General features: G+C 36.3%; 1 protein-coding gene across 1 annotated transcript in view; it reads right to left on the bottom strand.

The window, feature by feature from the left end:
- Positions 1–25,826, bottom strand: part of PRKD1 (protein kinase D1) — a 132,201-nt gene that overhangs the window by 77,857 nt on the left and 28,518 nt on the right. Inside the window, exons 2-3 of the mRNA XM_007469033.1 lie at positions 5,862–5,993; positions 4,359–4,519 (exon numbers count right to left, since the gene is read on the bottom strand). Coding sequence (XP_007469095.1) covers positions 4,359–4,519; positions 5,862–5,993 — 293 coding nt within the window. The remainder of the gene's footprint in view (positions 1–4,358; positions 4,520–5,861; positions 5,994–25,826) is intronic.

The following is a 25,826-nucleotide window of genomic DNA, read 5'->3' as shown; positions in this document are numbered from 1 at the left end:
TCTGATAAATAATGATGTAAAATACATTTTCATGTTTATTGGCTGTCTTCTTTTGTAAAGTGCCATTCAAGTACTTTGCCTGTATCTTAAATAAGGTTGTCTGTCTTTTCAACTTTTATAGATGTTCTTTATACATTTGGATATGACTCTTTTACAAGATATATATACATATTATATACATTGAAAATATCTTTTCCCATTCTGTGACTTGCTTTTCCACCCTTTTAGTGGTATACTTTGCTGAAAATAATTTGTTAATTTTAATGATGCCCAATTTACCAATTTTTTTCTTTTGTTATCAGTGATTTGAGTCCTATTTGAAAAAGGTTTTCATGACCCAAGTTACTGTAGATACTCTTGTATGTTATCTCCTAGAAGCTCCTAATCTACCTAGGATTTATTTGGTATATGGTATAAGGTAAGGTCAAGATTCATATTTTCCATATAGATATCCCATTGGTTCCAGAAATATTTGTTGAAAAAAACCATCCTTTTCTCACAGCAGTGGTACTGTTGTCATAATTTAGTTGGCCTGTATATGCGCATAGTTTCTGGACTCCTTCTATTCTGTTTCATTGGTTTATTTTCTGTTCTGGTGTAATACCACATTGTCTTAACTACAGCTTTATGATATGTTTGGAAATTCTCCAGCTTTGTTCTACATCAGGGGTTCTCAAACTCAGCACTACTGACATTTTGAGCCAGCTACTTCTTTGTTTGGGGGCTGTCCTGTACATTGACCTCTCTGTGGTTTCCTTATTTCTGAGACATTTGTCCCTCAAATCCTGATTGCCTTGGTTGCTCGCAGGTACCTTTAAATACTGTTTTGTTATGTTCTGTTATACTGTATTCAGCTTTTATAATTGTCCCTTACAGGAGAGTGGTCTGACACAAGCTTCTTCATATCTAGGAGCAGAAGTTCTGGAACAGATTATTAACCTTTTTGCCTAAGACTAAGCCTTGTATAACATGATTTCAAATGGCTTTAACTTTTCCCAAACACCACAAGAACATCTGTAAATTTTTAAAAAGATGAGATGATTTTTAAAAAGATCTAGATGATAAATAGAGATATTATAGGATCATTGAATCTTGACTTGTCCTATGCAATTGTCTAAAAGTTTATAAAACTGATATAATCTTAATAAGTATACTTATACATAATGAAACAACATATTAGTGTGTCCTCCTTAAGTACCTGCTGAGTTTTTCTTGTTTCCTTCTAACATAGGTGATGATGTACAAAAAGATATACACCCTTGCAGAGCTCTTATGCCATAAATTGCCTACATTTTGGATTTTCTCAAAAAAGGACTGCATCATGGTTTGCATAATGGATACAGTTTAGTGCCGAAGTTGATGACAGACAAAGCTTGTCATAAGATATATGTTGTTATACTTTTTTTTCTATGTTAGCAGCAGTACAGAAATCCAAGACTCAATTTATTTGCCAGAAATGGGTAAATTAATAGAATTACCAGTATTTTAATCCATATGTGAAATGGTGATTTTCCAGTCAAAATAGGCAAGTGATGAACAGAAAAATCATTTTCTTACATTTGGGAGAAAATCTATACTTATGGCAGACTTGCAACATGGGTGGTCTAATGGCATTACTTAGCAATGCCATCTTAATATAGGCCATCATCCTTTTCAGAAATGGAAAATATTGTTTATTGTATACGTACTAAAAGGTTTTACTATCCTTACCATAATGTTACCTTTGACTAGGCATTCACTATAACCTTTAAACTATAGTTACTGGCCTTTTATGTTTTGCACAGGGATGAAAAGAGACATGTTAGCTGCACTCTGAGCATGCAAAGAGAGACATACAGGCACCCCACAGGGGCAAAAAGTGCTATGATGAATGTAAAACATGCATTTGAGAGCCAATGTGTTACCAACACTATTAACAAAGGCATTTTTCATTTAAAGGTTACCCATAGGGCATTTTATATAAGGTTATGAAAGTTCATAATAACATTTTTCAAAGTATCCTGTGGCCCCAATATTTTCTCACCTCATAAATATCTGACTTGATCAAACTTTTGTAAGCATTCTTGGCAGATATAGTTAAAATGTGATTTTTAAAATGTATTTTTAAAACATTTTTAAGCATTCTACTACAAAAAAATTCCGTTCAGCAATAAAGTGCTAATGAATTTCAACATCTGATGTACAATATAGCTTGTAATCAAGTAATTCGAATAATTAAATAATTATGTAATTTGATCAAATAAAGCAATTAAAGCAATTAAATAATTTGGTTGAAAAACACAAAAACCTGCTTAAAGACTTTAGTAACCTAAATCAAATTTATATATAAATTATACATTCACATTTATAAATATGCATGCATATAATAATTTCATTTATATTTATAAAATCTAAATGATACATATGTGATGTTTGGAAGCATATATATATATATATACACACATACACATGTATATGTATACATACATATGTGCATATATGTATATATTATTAAAAACTGATAGTTTTTTTTCTTCATTTTAGTATTCGAATTTCACACAAAATTCATTTTAAATACATCAAGCATATATTAAGAAACACATTAAAACAGATTATATACATGCAACTCTTTCTATTGACTTATGAAGTCTTTGCACAAAAGCCATCATTTTAAAATTACCCTGTATGACTGAAGAGATCAGACACTTAGCCTAATGTAGAAAATCAAACCGCTGATAAATGAAAAAGCACAGTAAAGATCAGCTTAAGTAACACCTCATCTTGGAAGTCTGGTCTGAGTTCTCCAGGCAAACTTAATTAAATATAATTCTTTTTGAAAAACTGAGATAGTTTTAAAGGAAGAATCTTTAGCATTAATTACCTAGATTCTAATCTATTCTAATGATGAATAACTTTAGTTTACTGCTTTAGATTACTTATGAGATGTTAACTAACTTTTAAAAATCTTTTCCTGGTGAAACTGAAAACAATACACATTAATTTATAATTTTGTTTCTTAAACTTGTTTAAAAATGCCTATTCTGTAAACAGTATGACTTTCAGAGATGGTACTTAAAAGCAAGAGTAACTGCTAACTTATAAAATCACTACCTACAAAAATTCAAACGAAATCAAGAAATCTCAGAGTTGGAAAGATAATATGAGAGTTATTTGAAAAAGTAAATAGATTTTGACTTAAGCACTTTTCAGTAAGAGTATCATTAATTCTAACTAATACAACTTTATAAAGTAATATATAACCACACATGCATTCTGAATAGTCACCAAAATATAATATATTCTTCTAGTTACTGGTGGGATTTAGTGCCTGACCTCCCCCAACAGGTTCACTTCGTGAAAACACAACAAACTGCCCCCAAAAAGTCACAGAAACACAGAGTACGGACTTCTCCTATCTATCAAAATAAGCATTCATTTGAGTTATATGTCTGGCTTATGTTGCAACAAAATTTAAGTGATTTAAAGATCACAATAAAATATTTTCTGAACAATAGAGTAATTAATACAGCTTTTTAGAGATGGCTTCAAAATGCATTGCCCCTCTCCACTCCAGGGATTTATCTAACCTAAATGTTTCATAATTTTTATTTTTCTCTTTAATTGACTTTTGTAATTATTAGATTATAAAGAGTTTTTGTAATATCCACTAGCAGAGGGAGTAAAAATAGGAAACTTAAGCTCACACAATTAGCTTATTTCAGAATAATGTTCTTATTTTAAATAGTGCACATAATTACCACAATTTTTACTTTGCTTTCAATGTTTGGAAAATCAAAATTTAACTTTCTTAAAGAAAAATATTTAAGCCATATCCACAGATATATATTTTAGAGCCAACAGAAATATTTAAAGTATTAAATGCTATTTTTCCCATGGCATTTGTCAACCAGTGTCACTTTGACATCAGCATGTATGCCTTTAATGCCAAACAATTAAAGACTTTCATCTTTTCATATGAGCGAAGTTCAGATTTTCTCCCAGAATAAACAGTCAACTATGCCACGAAGTACTCGAATAATCATCAGAGAAGAAAATCTTTTATCTCTGGTTTCCAAATTTTGACAAACTGTTTTGTCACATTCACGCATTAGTCTGTGCTGCTCTGGCTCCATGACCATGATGAAACCTCACAGATTTTAAAATTGCTCTAAGCTCACAGATAAAAGCAAACTCGAAGCTGTTGGATATTTGTTGAAGCACTGACCAATCTATAGCACAGGCCCTGAAGAAACACAGTCATTAACACCCTGGCTGTGTCCTCTCTCCCAGGGCACTGTCTTGTATTGATTACCACTGTTACCACATCATCCTACAGATTTCTCATGTAAACGGGCAAATGGATAAACAGGAGGCCATACCAGAAGGGGCTCATCAGGGGCACTGGTGGAAAGCTCGGCAGATGCTGTGCGGACAGTGCTGAGCCCAGTAAGGGAAACATTTGAGAGCCTTCTCCGTCTCACGCCACTGCAATTGTTGGGGATTTTAAATGCACATCTCTTGTGGTAATTCAGCCCACATCCTGGAAGGAGAAAGTAAAAATGACTTTTGTTCAACTATAAATTAAAAGCTACTTTAGTATAAGTTGTAAATTATGAATTTTTAGAAACAGTACTGCTTCCATTTTTCCTGAGGCTGTACGAAAATTTAAATTTTCTTTTGAGCTTCTCCTGATTTATTTTCCCAATTTGTCAATAAGCTGGGTTTTGACATCTGATTTTATTGGATGAGCCCAGCAACTACCCTGGTTATCATTTAAAAAAAATGTTTTCTAACATAAGGGACTTGGGCTTTGAGGGATCTAGCAATAAAACTCCAGTGAGATGACCTATTTTTAGCTGCCTCAAGTTCTATTGCAAGGGAAAATTAATCATAATGCTTCACAACTTTTGACTTGCACTGATTTGAATCATGGCTCCACAACTTGTTTGTCTATATGGCCTTGGACAAATTACTTCACCTCAGCTTTCCTGTCTGTAAAATGAGGATAATAACTACCTTGCAGAATTGTTGAGAAAATATGTAAAATACTTCGCATGCTAGTTTCTACATGGTAGATAATTAGGAAAGCACCATTTTCCTCTCAATATTTCTACTGTTCATAGTTCTATCATGTAGTCTTACTGTTCAGAACTTCCCCATGTGTCACATAGCAGGCCAGACAAATTTTCACAAAACTACACTTTAGGTAGACTTTCTTCCAGATCACTGTCTCTTAACTTCCCTTCTTACAGACAGAAATTCAGAAATTATGGTTATTTTATTTATGGATTTCATCATAAAAGCTTGGGGTTTTTGGTCAAAGTTCAAACAGCTCTATCCCTCCCCGCCCCACCCTTCATCAAAAAGGAGCAAGGTACGATTTGGTCCGTTTTTAAGATTATATCATGGTATCCTATAAAACTGAATTATGCACTTCAAGGATTTCTGTCCATGGAGGATGATAAAACTATGATCTTGGTGTAGAAACTGGGTACACGTTCCAGCCTGCCACTCAACAGCTGAGTGACCTTGGATGGTTTGATTAACCTCCTGAATCTCAGCTCCTTTCAGCAAACATTTATTGAATGCCTACTACTCCAAGTTCTGGCTTAAGATGCAAATTATATGTTTAGGCTGTTAGCAAAATAAAAACACCTTATGGGAGAGAAACATATCCACATGATATAGGGGAAAAGATAGGAGAATCTGGCTTCCCAGATCAGGGCTAACGTGTTGAAGATAGGAAATGAACCGAACAGAATCCATGCAGTACCCAGATCCCTGGAAGGTATCTGAAGGAAAGAAGGCATTGCAGAAGAGGGCACGACATAAGTAGCTAACTCCAGCATGCGTTCCACTTGGCTGGGGAAGGAATACCTTACCTTCACATTTAAGGCCTTGACGCACCAGCCCCCATAGCATTTCTCCACAGTGATCACAGAAAGCTGGAGCTCTGTACGAATGAACAAAGAGAGTGTGGGGACGAATCTGAAAGTCTTCAAAGGTGGCGGAAGCTGTGAAAATAATAACATTGAAAAAAAAGTTGAATAAATACGCTCATCTGTAGATCATTAGTATGCAAGATACTTAACATGCAAGTATGGGTATAACTGGGCAAAGTCAGGAAAGATAAGATGCAACACTGCTTGACTTTTAGCCATTCCACTCCATTCTTCTCAACCACAGCTTTACAAGTGGTGGCAAAGGAACCTCTTTCTTGTCTTCCTGCTTATCAAGGTCTCAGGCCACTTCAAAAATAGCCAAAATGCTAGAACAAAGAATGAATGAAAGAATAACTCAATTCAATCTATAAATATGGGATGTTGCTTTAAAACACTTTGCTTTTTCTCTTACGTAAATGAGCCAGAGAGGTATTCAGAAATATTAATGGAAAGGAAAAACTTGATGAATGGAATTTAGACAGATCAGAAGACAGTGTATTTGACTATGACCTTGAAGAAGTACATTAGAAGGGTGGGGCCCAACTGGAAGAAATCTGGGCAGCCTCTTTTGGGGAGATACAGTTGTTTGAACTCTTAGGCAATATAACCAAGCATTTAAATCCTGACCTAAAAATAACAAGCAGCCTCTTCATCAATATGCCAAACAGAGGGATTTAATACACACACTGGTGAATTTCAGCCCACTCTGATAAATATACTTTAGCAAATCATATTCATGCTATAGGGTACTTTTTGTTATTGCTTATTGTTATTTATCCCATATGGTATTCGTACAGAGTATTGAAATTCATTATGTTTTAAAAATTATACTTTTCCACATGATATTTTTATTATGTTATAAAAATAGTTCACGGTTTTTTGGTGTTGCTTAAATCAAGAAACAGAAAGGTACAGAGAAATGAAAGTGAAAGACCACCCCTTTTCCCAAAATTCTAGTGTGTAGGGCTATATCTTTCTGGATCTATTTACACATATAGCCCGATATTAAGGCTGCCCGTAATAGTCCAGGGAGTGCTGACATACGAGTGAGAAGAGCTGGATGAGGCTTTGCCATTACCTTACTGACAACTCACTTAATCATCATGAGCCTCAGTTTCCCACACATAAAAAGAGAAGGCCTGACCAATGGTGACTTCTAACCCTTAAAGTGTAAACTTCCATTCACTTAGAATAGAACCATATGCACTTGATTTCATAAGGTTTTATGCAAAGAGAATTTGGGGAAAAATTTAGGCCTTAAATACATCCTTCTATTCTGCCTTCCCTTCTCTTCCTCCTGTTTGTCTTCTTGCCTTACTTTTTCAACACACATTTGTTAAACACCTTTTTCAATACTGTCAATGGCACCATTCCAGGGACAGAGATGTAAAGATAAGTAAGACGTCTTTACAGAGCCTACCAGACCAGCAGAGAGGCAGATAAAAACAAACAAAAAACTCCACAATAACTATAAAATAACTTCTAAGGTTCAAAGGAGCTACAAAATTTGGCCTAAGTTACTAAACAGAACTAAGACTACAACCCACAAGTGTTTTGTCCCCAATCCACTGTCCTTTTCATCATACCAGTGTTACATCTTACCTTTCCTAACTCTGCCCAAAGAGTTATATACAACAGCCCCATGGTGAGGGAAATAAACATCTGCAGTTTTCCTGATGGTGTCTTGGATAGCAGGTATGGGCTAACGAATCACCTGTGGAGTATACTTATGAAGTGCTTACCTTGGTAAGTATGCAAGGTGTGACAGAGTGAACGCTGAAACTGTAGGCGATTCATCTCTGCTAGATAGGTGTCCAAAATTATGAGGACAACTTTGAGGGTATCACATCCCTCAGGGCAAGTGACAACAGAACATGCAGGAAAGTGAATCACTTCAACCAGAAAGGATATTACTGATAGTTCACAGACGTATATCTGGACCATAAAAAGAGATTAAAATTTTTAATGGGTCAGTTTTCCCTTGAATAAAAGTACTTTATTCCAAATTAATATGCTTTACTATTGGAAATCATCCATCAACTTATTAAAGGTACTAGTTTTACTCAATGGAAAGATAATGAGAATAATAATAAGGTTAAGATTTATTGAGCTATTACTGTATACCAGACACTACACTAAGAGATTAAAGTGTGGGAAGAAGGAGCTAATCAAAGAAGTGCTGCCAAGTAAGTCGCTCTAGCATTGCCTACAAGGAGTTCTGATTAGTGTCAAGGTTCCCTACAAAGAAGATTTCAATTGAAATAAGATTGGGAAATTGTATTATTATGTTTCTCACTTCAAGTTTCACAATATTACAGTCAATGCTTATTCTAAGTAAATCAGTAAAAAAGTATGGTTTGGGTTCCAATCAACTACTTTTATAATTTGGTCAAAGTGTGTCTAATTTTGTAAATGCTAAATCTTTAAAATTGGTCTCTCACAGTCATGGACAAATTTGTTGTTAAAACATCAAAGAAAATAGTTAAAGAAAATACTTTGTGCCAACCATTAACTCCTAACTTCTACCCTGCCTCTCCCCCCATCTCCCACCCCGGCCAAATGTCACCCAAACAATGGTGACAATACCATGATAGCAATTAGTTGAATAATTAAGGTAGTTTTCAAAATAAGGAATGTTAGAATCTGGCAATACTAACACCTATATGTGTTCAGATATTTTTTGAATTATTCAGAAAGAATATAAATAATTAAAAAGAAGATTTTCAATGACCCCCCACCCCAAATCCAGTTTATGTCAGGTACGTTTGTTTTTTCACTTTTTGAAGGGGATTAACATTCATAAGCAGTTAGCACCCTTGACTTATGTTTAAATGCCATTTTCTAAAGTTCAATTTTAATATTCTCCTGTTAATTTTAGAATAATTAAATACATTTTTTAAAATAAAACTACCAAGTGTGGTGAGGTTTCACATGCATTTGAAATCAAAGCACAACATCCATTCATTATGAATTTACCTGTTTCTGCGCCCTGGGGGAAATCAGCATTAGCTGAGTGTATGCATGCCATCTTGCCTAATCACAAAATTGCACTTCAGAGATAATCACTTAGCACAGGAAAACAAAGTGAATGCTGTAATTCCATTTCACTTAAGGTTTGGAAGCAAAATGGACAGATATGAATAGAAATACTAAAGTGTCTAGAGATTCCAAGAGAGAACAATGTGCTATCTGTCAGTATGTCATAATCAATCAGGTGACCTAAATTAAAACCATATGACAGGGCTAAAAAGTAAACACAATGGGCCCCTTATACTGGTACCTGTGTATCTTTGATTTGCTTTGTTCACAGTCTATTGTTATACTCCATGGTGCAGGAGAGGAGAAAATAACATGCTTTCCTTAGTCAATGAGCATTTAAAACAGGTAATTGAGCCAAAAACTCTAAGATAATCAGTACTTCTTTTAAGGTTCATGATAAATTGTTGCACAAAATGGAATAAACTGTTTGGTTAGCAGTACAGAAGAAATCAGGCTTCCAAAGCAAAATAAATAATCTCTGGATGTCAAAGATATTTGCATAATAAAATCAAATAATGTCCTATCTTCCAAGATTTTTAGTAATTTATTTTTACTGGTAATTTTGGCAATTTGGGAGAAGTGTTAACTCTTTCTGGCATTGCCAAGTTGGAACAGGTATAAGAAGAAGAAAAGCTTAACACATTTCAAGTATCATCTCATTCAATTTTTCACAAGGACTCTATGAAGTAGATACCATTATCCCCACTTTATAGATGAGAAAACTGTCTCAGAAAAATTACGGAGCTGCCCTAGGTAACACAGGATCTTGATTCAGACAGCCTGACAGCTGAACCATACAAATTCTCTCAGTGACTCTGAATCTAATCATCATATTCTCTGACCATCAAAATTCTATGGATTATAAAGCTGCATCTTTATTTTATGAATTACTAGCAAAGACTTAAAAAACGCTGCAATTAAATACAACACACCACTATTGTAAGGTGCATCCTTATCTCACAGATGCAAAAAATACTGAGGAAAAAATGTCCATGAAATAATGTATAAAATGAAATTAATTCAGTTCATAATCAAAAATTCTTTTAACATGCTTTCTGCATATACTCCATTTTTTGAAATCCTTCTCCCTCCAAACAAATTGGAGTTAGTAACAATAACTGGTTTTAAAATTTTTACAAAAATCAAAGGTAATGATAACTAACACCCAATTCGAGTTTTGTGTCTACATGATAACCAGTGTCATTCAATTGATAAGTCTGGCCCAAAGCAAAACATTATGAAGCTTTTAAAAATTGTCAAGATTTGTTTTTTTCTTAACCTCTGGAATATTGAAAATAGCTTCTGAATATCACTCTCCCCACATAAATACAAATACTCATCAGTTTTAAGGTATTCTGTGGATAAGAAACCATATCCACTTTAACATCCTATCATTCATCCATACACACACATAAAAGATACACATAAATAATCCTCTGTTCCGTGACAGCTTTCATTAGTGGAATGATAACTATTCACAAATCAGTTTACTGTATTCGTAAATATCTCAAATTATTAGAAATATTTTTTTATATTGAGTCCCAAACACTACTCTGTAATTTCTATTTGGAGGTGATAGTTCTAAAAGCAAGCATTTAAATTAAGACATTTTTGTGTCTTTCTTAAATCAGCTCATGTAAGTCAAGCAGGCCTAATACCTTCAAGCATATAGTTGATTAATATTATGTTTTACTAATATATTTAGAACCTACCATATAGTAATATATATGTATTGCAACATAGTATATATTAGAAATAGAAAAATAACAAGGAATAGTATCTGTTGTTGAGGGTTCAAAGTCAAAATGAAGATGAGAGACCCATAAATAATCATAATACAAGATGCAGGGATGGAAACACAAAAGAAAGGGCTACTGATACTGCCTGGGTCTATCAGGGAAAGCTTCATCAAGGAGGGATCACTGAACAGAATCTTGAAGGATGAAGAGTGTTTTGAAAAGCAAAGAATAGGATAAAGGAAAGAGGAAACATTTTGTACAGCCTGATTTTATTTAATTATAGAAAATTTGTAAGACTACCTACAAGTTTCTTTATAATTATAATTTTGTGGGCTCTTAATCGTTGGTGCACTGTCAGGACAGTTAGCAAGAGTGACTCCAACAAACTGTCCATGACACAGGTAACTGAGAAATTATAATAGATCATTTTCACACTATCGTGGCCCAGATATCTGAGCCTGTAAAATTACGCCTGCAGATGTGTACCTCCCTTCCCCCCATTCCACTACCTGATACCTACACCCTGAGGTTGGTCATTTCTTTCTGCTTCTCCATTGATCCCAGTCTCTCCAAGACACTGTTGTACCAGATACTCCCTTCATGCAAGCACTGTTCAAATTAATCACACGGTTCACATTTTTGTTATACCTGGAGATGTCTAGAGGCGGGAAAGTCCCGTAGCTCTTCAGAAACAAGAGCATTAAACAAATTATTGTTGAGATACTTACAAAAGCATCTTTTAGATAACTGGAGGAAAAAAGACAGAAATTTCAATTTTTCACTCACATATGACCAGAAAAACATTAGTGAAGAGCAATGATGGGAACTTGGGAGGCTGTGAATATATCATCCCAAAGATTACAGCAGCCAAGAGAAGAAACATAAAATGTATTTAGATATGCTGATCAGGCAGTTCAGAAAGTTCTGGGAAAATATTTTATAAGTATATGGCCAGACTCTTAAAAAGATGTGGCACATATATACAATGGAATAGTACTCAGCCATAAAAAGAAACGAAATTGAGCTATTTGTAGTGAGGTTGGACCTAGGGTCTGTCATACAGAGTGAAGTAAGTCAGAAAGAGAAAAACAAATACCGTATGCTAACACATATATATGGAATCTAAAAAAAAAGTTCTGAAGGACCTAGGGGCAGGACAGGAATAAAGACACAGATGTAGAGAATGGACTTGACACGGGGACTGGGAAGGGTAAGCTGAGATGAAGTGAGAGAGTGGCATGGACACATATATACTACCAAATGTAAAATAGATAGCTAGTGGGAAGCAGCCGCATAGCGCAGGGAGATCAGCTCGGTGCTTTGTGACCACCTAGAGGGGTGGGATAGGGAGGGTGGGAGGGAGGGACACGCAAGAGGGAAGAGCTATGGGAACATATGTATATGTATAACTGATTCACTTTGTTATACAGCAGAAACTAACACAACATTGTAAAGAAATTATACTCCAATAAAGATGTTTAAAAAAAAAAAAGTATGGCTCCAAGAGGAATAAAAAGGTCTCACAAGCCAGAGTGACAGCACAATAACAAGTTACCCTAATTAGGGAGAAGAGGGGGTAGTACCTAGAGAAACTGATGTAACTGCCCAGGGAACTCTGTTAGGCTTATAATCAGAAAGAGAATGCAGCTACAGAAGGAGCAGCAGAGTCAGGGAAACAGCAAATAGTGGCCTGGCCAGTGAGAACCACCTTAAGAAGGCTAACAGGAGGAGAAAGCTGAAGCTTTTAAAAAGCTGGAAAGAACAAAAGGCCGTTTAGCTGTGTGTCATATGTGGCAAGAATGAGGAAGAGATAGGCCTGCACTATGGAAAAAAAGAGTTTAATGCTAACAAAGTAGAAAAAGCTAAACTATCCAACTGTAGTTTTGCTTCTACCTTTTCTAGAAGAGGAGTATCTATATTCAAACTAACTAACTAACTAAATAAATAAATAAAGGGAAGAAGAAATAGCAAATATACTCAAGAAGGAAACGAAGTCTAGGGTAGATGAACAAAGATTATCTAACCTGATCTATTCTCAATAGGCCCAGGTGAGTTATATAAATTTATTTTTAATCTTATGAAAACATCTACCACAATATTCTAACGGACTCTTGTTGGGCTTGTGGAATTATGCCAAAGGCCTTCTGTAAGAAAAATAGAAAATACCCTGATAAGAGTGGAAGAGTTTAAAAGGAGAGTTAATGAAGAAATTTAGCCCTGGTCCACGAACCCGTGTCCCCTGCATTGGCAGGCAGACTCTCAACCGCTGCGCCACCAGGGAAGCCCAAAACTATGATATTTAAAAGTAAGTGGTGGGGGGCTTCCCTGGTGGCGCAGCAGTTGGGAATCTGCCTGCTAATGCAGGGGACACGGGTTCGAGCCCTGGTCTGGGAGGATCCCACATGCCGTGGAGCAACTGGGCCCGTGAGCCACAACTACTGAGCCTGAGCGTCTGGAGCCTGTGCTCCGTAACAAGAGAGGCCGCGATAGTGAGAGGCCCATGCACCGTGATGAAGAGTGGGCCCCACTTGCCATAACTAGAGAAAGCCCTCGCACAGAAACGAAGACCCAACACAGCAAAAATAAAATAAATTAATTAAAAAAAAAAAAAAAGTAAGTGGTGGGACTTCCCTGGTGGTGCAGTGGTTAAGAATCCACCTGCCAATGCAGGGGACACGGGTTCGAGCCCAGGCCTGGGAAGATCCCACGTGCCGCAGAGCAACTAAGCCTGTGCGCCACAACTACTGAGCCTGTGCTCTAGAGCCCGCGAGCCACAACTACTGAGCCCGCACACCACAACTACTGAAGCCTGCACACCTAGAGCCTGTGCTCTGCAACAAGAGAAGCCACGGCAATGAGAAGCCCGCACACCGCAACTAAGAGCAGCCCCCGCTGGCCGCAACTAGAGAAAGCCTGCACGCAGCAACGAAGATCCAACACAGCCAAAAATAAATAAAAATAAATTTATTAAAAAAAAGTAAGTGGTGGTTGTGTAAGACAAAAGAGATCAATAGGATAGAGCTGATAACATAGAAATCTACTCTATGTATGAATTTTAAATATGATAGAATAGATATCATAAATCAATGCAGCAGGGAAACATAATTTAACAAATGATTAACAATTAGTAACATTTAGCTACTTGGGGGGAACACAATTTAGAAGCTTATCCCCTATGTTATACAAATATATATATATAAAATTACCTGATGAGTAAAAAGTTAAAATAACAAACCATGGAAAAACTAGAAGGAAACAGAAGTGAGTGCTTTTCAAATCTCTGGAGGAAAAAAAGACTTTAGAAAGTAAAAGAAATTCATAAATCTTCAAAGTGATGGAAAATCAAATGGGAAAGATTTATCAGCATGATCATGTAGCAGGCACTACTGACTCACGTGCCTTAAGAGTCATGTAATATTCTCTTTTATTTAGCACAGGTTTATTTATAATAATTATATGTGATAGGTCACAGAATTATGTTCAGTACTTTCAAGCATTTATAATATAATCACAAACATTCAAGGAGAGATCCCTACGCTTGTTAGATGTCAGGCATGCAGGTGACAAGGCCTATGTTCTAGTATGAAAATTAGGGAAGTTCACAAGTATTCATTCATTCCTTCTCAGAAGGAAACAGATCCTTATTTGCCTTCTTTTATTTTTCTTTTTAACCAGAGGCAAGCAGCAGGACAGTAGGAGTTATGATGGCAGGGCTAAAAATTCTGCACAAGAAGTTTAGGATCTGTTCATGAACCTGGAGAGTTACAGTTAACACCTGAGCAATCAATCCTTTGTTTCCCTCTCAGGCAACTGAGCTCTGTAGCTGCTGCAGAATAACTGTTACCGTAGTAGCAATGTCTTCTGCCAGGAAGGCTACTAGGATGAAACAGATACAAAATGGAACTCTATGTAACTAAAGGAAGAGAGCTGTAAGACGAGTTATTATATCCGTCCACCTCCATATTAAGAAGTTGCCAAAGACCCTCATATTAACACTCCCCTCAACATACTTTTTGATCCAGTCATTACTGATATATGCCTCCCTGCCCTTCACACAAACCTTCCCTTCTGCTCCCCATCCCACAACTCAGCTCACTATCACCTGTTCTGGGAAGCCTTCAGTGATAAGCCCACCCCCACCTGACGTTAACTGCCCTCTTCTATGTTCTGATAAGCTCCTGGGCACACTCGTATCATAAAATGTATCATGCTATACTGACACCCTTTACCCCTTTATGCATTCACACCTGACATTAGCAGATTGCTGAAGGATAGAGAGTATACCTTCTCTGAGTTTATGCACACATTAAGCAATCAATTAATGTCCATGGTTGAATAAATGAAGCAATGCCTTTAAAACTGATACTGCTAGCCTGCAGTTCTAAGGTTCTACATTTTAAGTCCTAATAATCTGTAAATATAGTATTTCAAGTTCAAAAGCAAAGCCCAAAGCCCATCAGACTCATAACGTGGATCACAATTTGCACATTTTAAAAAGTAACTAGCAATGTCCTTGACACCTCCAGAGATGTCTTTGCTAGTGTCTCATTACTCTATAGGCAGAGTGGTGCAGGCAGTGGTGAGAAGCACGGACTTAGTGTCAGAGCATATCTGGGCTCTGATCCCAGTCACAGCAAATGGGCGACCTTGGATGTGTTACTTCCTCTCTCTGAACCTCAGTGTCCCTCTCTCTCAAACTGGCTTAATGAAGCTCACCTTGTTAGGTAGGCTGTGAGGAGGACACAAGGTGATTAGCAGAGTCCTTGGCATACTGGTAGTAGTTATCACAGGGATTTCTTAGCATAATAATTAACAGTATGGGCTTTGTAATCAGAAAGATCTGGGTTTGAATCCCAATTATTATTTGTTATTTGTAATTATTATTATTGTCATCATCATCAATACTAATAGAGGAAAGTACTGCTTTTAAATCCATCATCAATCACAGCACATAAAAAAATTAAGGCCTTTAAAAACTATTATTATTCGTTTCCTCTACTACCTCATAAAGAATATGTTTCCACTCCAGAGGAAATTGCTTTTCTTTCCACTGTTCTGGTTAATGCTAATTAAATGGTGCTAAGTCCATAGGACTGTGTCTAGTCCCTTCTCTAAAATGAAACAATTAACAGTTGGGAATTGTAGAGGGGAAAGAAGGATCACTATATCCTGATGTGACTGAATGAAAAATGCCACAGCTGGAAAGAGATTTGAGAGCATCTCAGGTCAAGAAAGAACATAAATGGTTGCCCCATGTGTCCAACATAGAGGAAAAAGAAAATTAAGTAAAAATGTCATGGAGTCAAATTCTAGCTAATGAGTGCAGGCTCTGCAGGCACCCGGAATAGGGGAAAGAAAGGTCAAGCCTGTTTCTTAGAAAGCTCCATCACATACAGGAGACTTTATACCTTTAAAAGGATAATGACTTCATTTGCATGAGGAATACCAGCATACAAACTGCCCTTTAGACTACTTACAAAAGGCTGGTAGACGAAGGTTAGGTACAGTATTGTAGTGAAATGTTCTTATAGGCAGCGGGGTTTCTGGCAACAAATAGCATCACTGTTGTCAAATGTCTTTGCATATATAGACAACACGCTGAGGTCCTATATGCTTTGCTTCAAGTTTCTTTAAGTCTCACTGTACTTTTCTTAAAAACAGATGCTTACTCTTGATTCATAAACAAACAAAAACCTTAAAAGCTGTGAAATTTGCTGGATATTCCCACTCCCAAAGAAGCAACAGTTCAATGATGGCTGAATTCAACTCAATGACTGCTGACCAGGCACCTGCTGTGAACAGGAATAATTCTGGCTGCTGCTCAAGGGTGCCCAGAGGAGGGAATCTACTGCTAAGGGACTCCTTGTATTCTTTTAGAAGAATCAGGCTGGCTGACTCAGTTGGTCTGCTCTGGTTTATCAGAATAAAAGAGCTTTATTAATTGAAAATCTGCTTTTATGCTTTTGAGTCACACTTACTGAGTAAATATTTTACTCAAAGCAAAATCTATGCTTTGTGGTGAACACTTTTGACAAACACATACAATTGTGTAACCAATACCATAATCGAAATATAGAACAATTTTTTTCAACCGTTCCCAAATTCCCCTGGGCCCCTTTGGAGACAATCTCTTTCCCACCCCCATTCCCTGGCAACCACTGATTTATTTTCTGTCCCTTTTCCAAAATGTCATATAAATGTAGTCTTTTGAGTGTAGCCTCTAACAGCATAATGCATTTGAAATTCATCCTTGTGTGCTGAGTCAAATTCCATTTGGCTGATATGCTACAGTTTGCTTATCCATTCACCAGTTGAATCTTTTGAAAAGAGCATCAGTTTATCCATTCATCTGGGCATTAGGGCCAAGGGTCATGCTGGGTTTGAGGGCAGTAGGGATCTAGGGTGCAGAGCCCAGGCTCCAGTAGGAAGAAAGAGGTGGAAAGAAATAATTTGTGATCTGAACAGGTCATTCACAGCATGGGAACTTTATTGTTGGAAACAATTTTCTTTTTACAACAGTGGACAGCATATAACTTTTAGAGTGAGATAAAGTGGCTTCATTGCTGTTTCCACCTACCACTTTTACACTGCAAGATCTCCCTGTATCTCATTTCCCTCACCTTTGAAATGGGTATAATTATTAACTCAAAGAATAGTTGCATAATCATTTCATTGAGAAAATATTTTGAAATAACAGCATTGTAACTGGCACTACACTGTGGTAGTGCACAAAATATGGTAAAACACACTAGACATTTTCTCAAATATGCATATGTAGACTTAATCTTATAATCTTATGTTTTTGCATTATTTGCAAAAATTAACTCAAAGTAGACCTAAATATAAAGCCTAACTATAAAAACTCTAGAAGAGAACCTCAGAGAAAATGTTTATAAGCTTGGTTTAAGCAAAGATGTCTTAGATACAATGCCAAAAATATACCTCATTTTAAAAAATCAATAGGCCCGGGATTGGTTCAAGATGGCAGAGTAGAAGGACATGCGCTCACTCCCTCTTGCAAGAGCACTGGAATCACAACCAACTGCTGAACAATCATTGACAGGAAGACACTGGAACTCACCAAAAAAGATACCCCACATCCAAAGACAAAGGAGAAGCCACAATGAGATGGTAGGAGGGGGGCAATCACAGTAAAATCACATCCCATAACTGGTGGGTGACTCACAAACTGGAGAACACTTATACCACAGAAGTTCACCCACTGGAGTGAAGGTTCTGAGCACCACGTCAGGCTTCTCAACCTGGGGGTCAGGCAAAAGGAGGAGGAATTCCTAGAGAATCAAACTTTGAAGGCTAGTGGGATTTGATTGCAGGAATTCGACAAGACTGGGGGAAACAGAGACTCCACTCTTGGAGGGCACACACAAAGCAGTGTGTGCACTGGGACCCAGGGGAAGGAGCAGCGACCTCAAAGGAGACTGGACCAGGCCTACCTGCTAGTGTTGGAGGGTCTCCAACCCTCCAGTGGGGGGTGGCTGTGGCTCACCGCAGGGACAAGGACACTGGCAAGAGGAGTTCTGGGAAGTACTCCTTTGCATGAGTCCTCCCAGAGTCTGCCATTAGCCCCACCAAAGAGCCTGTAGCCTCCAGTGCTGGGTTGCCTCAGGACAAACAACCAACAGAGAGGGAACTCAGGCCCATCCGTCAGCAGACAAGTGGATTAAAGTTGTACTGAGCTCTGCCCACCAGAGCAATACCCAGCTCTACCCACCACCAGTCCCTCCCATCAGAAAGCTTGCAGAAGCCTCTTAGATAGCCTCATCCACCAGAGGGCAGATAGCAAAAGCAAGAAGAACTACAATCCTGCAGCCTGTAGAATGAAAACAACATTCACAGAAAGACAGACAAAATGAAAAGGCAGAAGAGTATGTACCAGGTGAACGAACAAGATAAAACCCCAGAAAAACAATTAAATGAACTAGAGGTAAGCAACCTTCCAGAAAAAGAATTCAGAATAATGATAGTGAAGATGATCCAGGACCTCGGAAAAAGAATGGAGGTAAAGATCAAGAAGATGCAAGAAATGTTTAACAAAGACCTAGAAGAATTAAAGAACGAACACCTGGAAGAACTAAAGAACAAACAAACAGAGATGAACAATACAATAACTGAAATGAAAAACACACTAGAAGGAATCAATAGCAGAATAACTGAGGCAGAAGAACGGATAAGTGACCTGGAAGACAGAAAGGTGGAATTCACTGCTTCAGAACAGAATAAAGAAGAAAGAATGAAAAGAAATGAAGACAGCCTAAGAGACTTCTGGAACAACATTAAACGCACCAACATTCACATTATAGGGGTCCTGGAAGGAGAAGAGAGAGAGATAGTACCCGAGAAAATATCTGAAGTGATTATAGTCAAAAACTTCCCTAACATGGGAAAGGAAACAGCCACCCAAGTCCAGAAGCACAGAGAGTCCCAGGCAGGATAAACCCAAGGAGAAACACATTGAGACACACAGTAATCAAATTGACAAAAATTAAAGACAAAGAAAAATTATTAAAAGCAACAAGGGAAAAACAACAAATAACATAAAAGGGAACTCCCAAAAGGTTAACAGCTGATTTCTCAGCAGAAACTCTAAAAGCCAGAAGTGAGTGGCATGACATATTTAAAGTGATGAAAGGGAAGAACCTATAAACAAGATTACTCTACCTGGCAAGGATCTCATATAGATTTGATGGAGAAATCAAAAGCTTTACAGACAATCAAAACCTAAGAGAATTTAGCACCACCAAACCAGCTCTACAACACATGCTAAAGGAACTTCTCTAAGTGAGAAACATGGGAGAAGAAAAGAACCTACAAAAACAAACCCAAAACAATTAAGAAAATGGTAATAGGAACATACATATCGATAATTACCTTAAATCTGAATGGATTAAATGCTCCAACAAAAGAAACAGGTTTGCTGAATGGATACAAAAACAAGCCCCATATATACATTGTCTACAAGAGACTCACTCACCTAGGGCCACATACAGACTGAAAGTGAGGGGATGGAAAAAGATATTCCATGCAAATGGAAATCAAAAGAAAGCTGGAGTGGCAATACTCATATCAGATAAAATAGACTTTAAAAGAAAGAATGTTACAAGAGACAAGGAAGGGACACTACATAATGATCAAGGGATCAATCCAAGAAGATATAACAATTATAAATATATATGCACCCAACATAGGAGCACTACAATATGTAAGGCAACTGCTAACAGCTATAAAAGAGGAAATCGAGAGTAACACAGTAATAGTGGGGGACTTTAACACCTCACTTACACCAATGGATAGATCAGCCAGATAGAAAATTAATAAGGGAACACAAGCTTTAAATGACACAACAGACCAGATAGATTTAACTGATGATTATAGGACATTTCACCAAAAAACAGCAGATTACACTTTCTTCTCAAGTGCACACAGAACATTCTCCAGGATAGATCACATCTTGGGTCACAAATAAAGCCTTGGCAAATTTAAGAAAACTGAAATCATATCAAGCATCTTTTCCAACCACAACACAATGAGATTAGAAATAAATTACAGGGAAAAAAAAGGGAAAAAACACAAACACATGGAAGCTAAACAATACGATACTAAATAACCAAGAGATCACTGAAGATATCAAAGAGGAAATCAAAAAATACCTAGAGACAAATGACAATGAAAACATGATGATCCAAAAGCTATGGGATGCACCAAAAGCAGTTCTAAGAGGGAAGTTTATAGCAACACAATCCTACCTCAAGAAACAATAAAAATCTCAAACAATCTAACCTTACACCTAAAGGAAATAGAGAAAGGACAACAAACAAAACCCAAAGTTAGTAGAAGGAAAGAAATCATAAACATCAAAGCAGAAATAAATGAAATAGAAACAATAGCAAAGATCAATAAAACTAAAAGCTGGTTCTTTTTGAAGATAAACAAAATCAATAAAACTTTAGCCAGACTTACCAAGAAAAAGAGGAAGAGGACTCAAACCAAAAAAATTAGAAATGAAAAAGGAGAAGTTACAACAGACACCACAGAAATACAAAGGATCACAAGCGACTACTACAGGGAACTCTATGCCAATAAAATGGATAATCTGGAAGAAATGGACAAATTCTTAGAAAGGTATAACCTTCCAAGACTGAACCAGGAAGAAACAGAAAATATGAACAGATCAATCACAAGAAATGAAATTGAAACTGTGTTTAAAAATATTCCAAGAAACAGAAGTCCAGGACCAGATGGCTTCACAGATGAATTCTATCAAACACTTAGAGAAGAGTTAACACCCATCCTTCTCAAACTCTTCCAAAAAACTGCAGAGGAAGGAACACACCCAAACTCATTCTACGAGGCCACCATCACCCTGATACCAAAACCAGACAAAGACACTACAAAAAAAGAAAAATACAGACCATTATCACTGATGAGTATAGATGCAAAAATCCCCAACAGAATACTAGCAAACAGAGCCCAACAACACATTAAAAAGATCACACACCATGATCAAGTGGGATTTATCCCAGGGATGCAAGGATTCTTCAATATACATAAATCAATCAATGTGACACACCATATTAACCAATTGAAGTATAAAAACCATATGATCATCTCATTAGGTACAGAAAAAGCTTTTGAAAAATTCAACACCCATTTGTGATAAAAACTCGCCAGAAAGTGGGCATAGAGGGAACATAATAAAGGCCAAATATGACAAACCCACAACAAACATCAATCTCAATGGTGAAAAACTGAAAGCATTTCCTCTAAAATCAGGAGCAAGACAAGGATGTCCACTCTCACCACTATTATTCAACATAGTTTTGGAAGTCTTAGCCATGGCAATCAGAGAAGAAAAAGAAATAAAAGGAATCCAAATTGGAAAAGAAGAAGTAAAATTGTCACTGTTTGCAGATGACATGATACTATACATAGATAATCCTAAAGATGCCACCAGAAAACTACAAGAGCTAATCAATGAATTTGGTAAAGTTGCAGGATACAAAATTAATGCACAAAAATCTCTTGCATTCCTATACACTAATGATGAAAAATCTGAAAGAGAAATTAAGGAAACACTCCCATTTACCACTGTAACAGAAAGAATAAAATACCTAGGAATAAACCTACCTAGGGAGACAAAAGACCTGTATGAAGAAAACTATAAGACACTGATGAAAGAAATTAAAGATGAAACCAACAGATGGAGAGATATACCATGTTGTTGGATTGGAAGAATCAACACTGTGAAAATGAGTATACTACCCAAAGCAATCTACAGATTCAATGCAATCCCTATCAAATTACCAATGGCATTTTTTATGGAGTTAGAACAAAAAATCTTAAAATTTGTATGGAGACACAAAGGACCCCGAATAGCCAAAGCAATCTTGAGGGAAAAAAACAGAGCTGGAGGAATGAGACTCTCTGACTTCAGATTATACTACAAAGCTACAGTAATCAAGAGAACATGGTACTGGCACAGAAACAAAAATATACATCAATGGAACAGGGTGAAAGCCCAGAAGTAAACCTACTCACCTATGGTCACCTTACCTATGACAAAGGAGGCAAGGATATACAATAGAGAAAAGACAGTCTGTTCAATAAATTGTGCTGGGAAAACTGGACAGCTACATGTAAAAGAATGAGATTAGAACACTCCTTAGTGACATACACAAAAATGAACTCAAAATGTAATAAAGACATAAATGTAAGACTGGACACTATAAAAATCTTAGAGGAAAACATACAAAGAACACTCTTTGACATAAATCACAGCAAGATCCTTTTTAACCCATGTCCTAGAGTAATGGAAATAAAACAAAAATAAACAATGGGACCTAATGAAACTTAAAAGCTTTTGCACAGCAAAGGAAACTATAAACAAGATGAAGAGACAACCCTCAGAATGGGAGAATATATTTGCAAATGAATCAATGGACAAAGGATTAATCTCCAAAATATACAAACAGCTCTTGCAGCTCAATATTAAAAAAACAAACAACCCAATCCAAAAATGGGCAGAAGACCTAAATAGACATTTCTCCAAAGAAGACATACAGATGGCCAACAAACACATGAAAAGATGCTCAACATCACTAATTATTAGAGAAATGTAAATCAAAACTACAATGAGGTATCACCTCATACCGGTTAGAATGGGCACCATCAGAAAATTTACAAACAAATGCTGGAGAGGGAATTTACATTCCCACTGCTGTAAATTGATACAGCCACTATGGAGAACAATATGGAGGTTCCTTAAAAAGCTAAAAGCAAAACTACCATATGACCCAGCAATCCCACTCCTGGGAAAATACCCAGAGAAAACCATAATTCAAAAAGACACATGCTCTCCAATGTTCGCTGCAGCACTATTTACAACAGCTAGGTCATGGAAGCAACCTAAATGCCCATGGACAGATGAATGGATAAAGCAGATGTGGTACATATATACAATGGAATATTACTCAGCCATAAAAAGGAATGAAATTGAGTCATTTGTAGAGACATAGATGGACTAGAGACTGTCATACAGAAGTAAGTCAGAAGAAAAAACAAATATCGTATATTAATGCATATATGTGGAATGTAGAAAAATGGTACAGATGATCTGGTTTGCAAGGCAGAAATAGAGACACAGATGTAGACAACAAACATATGGACACCAAGGGGGGAAGCGGGGGGGAGGGGGTGGTTGGATGAATTGGGAGATTGGGATTGACATATATACACTAATATGTATAAAATAGATAACTAACAAGAACATGCTCTCTAAAAATAAAATAAAATAAAATTCAAAAAATAATATCCAAAAAACCCAAAAAAATCAATAGGGTCTTGCTTTATTTTTTCAAAGGAATAGTCTCCAAAATTTACAATCAGCTCATGCGGCTCAGTATCATAAAAACAGATAACCCAATCAAAAAATGGGCAGAAGACCTAAATAGACATTTCTCCAAAGACATTCAGAAGGCCAAGAGGCACATGAAAAGATGCTCAACATCACTAATTATTAGAGAAATGCAAATCAAAACTACAATGAGATATAACCTCACACCAGTCTGAATGGCCACCTTCAAAAAATGTACAAACAATAAATGCTGGAGAGGGTGTGGAGAAAAGGGAACACTCCTACACTGTTGGTGGAAATATAAATTGGTATAGCCACTATGGAGAACAGTATGGAGGTTCCTTAAAAAACTACAAATAGAACTACCATACGACCCAGCAATCCCACTACTGGGCATATACCCTGAGAAAACCGTAATTCAAAAAGCATCATGTACCACAATGTTCATTACAGCTCTATTTACAATAGCCAGGACATGGAAGCAACCTAAATGTCCATCGACAGATGATTGGATAAAGAAGACGTGGTACATACACACAATGGAGTATTAATCAGCCATTAGAAAGAATGAAATAATGCTATTTGCAGCAACATGGATGGACTTGGAGATTATCGTACTAAGTGAAGTAAGTCATACAGAGAAAGACAAATATCATATGATATTGTTTATATGTGGAATATAAAAACAATGACACAAATGAACCTATTTACAAAACAGAAACAGACTCACGGACTTAGAGAATGAATCTATGGTTACCAGAGGGGGAGGGATAGATTGGGAGTTTGAGACTGACATGTACACACTGCTATAGTTAAAATAGATAACCAATAAGGACCTACTGTATAGCACAGGGGACTCTGCTCAACATTCTATAATAACCTAAATGGGAAAAGAATTTGAAAAAGAATAGATACATGTATATGTATAACTGAATCACTTTGCTGTACACCTGAAAACTAACACAAAATTGTCAATCAACTATACTCAAATATAAAACAAAAATTAAAAAAGCAGAAAATAAAATAAAAATCAATAGACTTTATCAAAATTACAAATTTCTAGTCTTCGAAAAACCTGTTTAGAAATGAAGAGAAAAGCTACAATCTGGGAAACAATATTTCAAAATATATTTCTGATAAAGGACTTGTATCCAGATTACATTAAAAACTCTCAACAATATTAAGAAAAGAACCAACTAAAAATAGGCAAAAGGCTTGAAAAGACAAGTTGACCAAAGAAGCTACATGGATGGCAAAGAAGCACATGAAACCAAGTTGACTGCAGTACACTGGGGTTCAGTGGTCTTTAGTAAACTAGTTTGGGATCATTATCACCATTTATGAAACTCTTTCAATCCAAAATCATTCATGTTCTAAATATTTAACTTACAAATTAATACATTTGGGGATATAACTCACCCATATACAGGGCAATCTATATCTGTCCTAGGACATTATACCATATTCCATCTCTGCAACTGAAATCACAAACCATGGTCCTACTTAAGAGAATATTTTGGAAGATCAAGACATCATTGACAAACAATTTTTAGAAAACATCACAAGTAATTGCAGGTTATGGTTTTTAATATAAAATTAACTATGTTTGGACAGCCTTTAATTTTTATAATATTAATTTTTTGATTATCAAAATGCTCTGCATGTGTATGGTAAGTGAATTATTATTTCAACTTTGTTCATTTAATCATTTAATATGTACTTTATTCTCACCTTGTTCTAATAGTCATACCTGATTTTAGTATTTAATACTATCCTTTCTCCTTTTTTAAAATCACAAATCACAATGTCATTATTATTAAAAAACAACAAGGGGTTAATTTCATTATCATATAAATTCTCTACCAGAATTCTAAATTCAGTGGTTTCAGGACAATAAAGGATAAACAGTGTAGGAAAATAATTTTAAAGGAGAGAGATGTAAATTTTTATCTAAATCTGATGCTTCCTTTTATGGTTTGTTTAAGTAAGTGATTCTCACACAGTAGTAATATTTTCCCAGTGATGTTCCAGAATTAGGAGGGAAGGGAACAAAGCAGTTTTCAAATTATATATCTACCCTTGAAATTATGATAGCAGTTGATTTCCTGGTCTAGAGGAATATTCTCCTGTGACTGACTATTATTCCATGTGATAGCAGAGTTTACTTTGTTCTGAGCATGCAGATAACATGGAGGCAGAAGGACTGTGTTGTTTCATTCCATGTAATGGGTTAGGAACCCAGTTCTGGAGCAGGAA

This window comes from Lipotes vexillifer, unplaced genomic scaffold (assembly GCF_000442215.2).
Source record: "Lipotes vexillifer unplaced genomic scaffold, Lipotes_vexillifer_v1.1 scaffold631, whole genome shotgun sequence".
Lineage (NCBI taxonomy): Eukaryota > Metazoa > Chordata > Mammalia > Artiodactyla > Lipotidae > Lipotes > Lipotes vexillifer.
The sequence above is the reverse complement of the archived record's forward strand: the minus strand, read 5'-3'. Positions and strand labels throughout refer to the sequence as shown.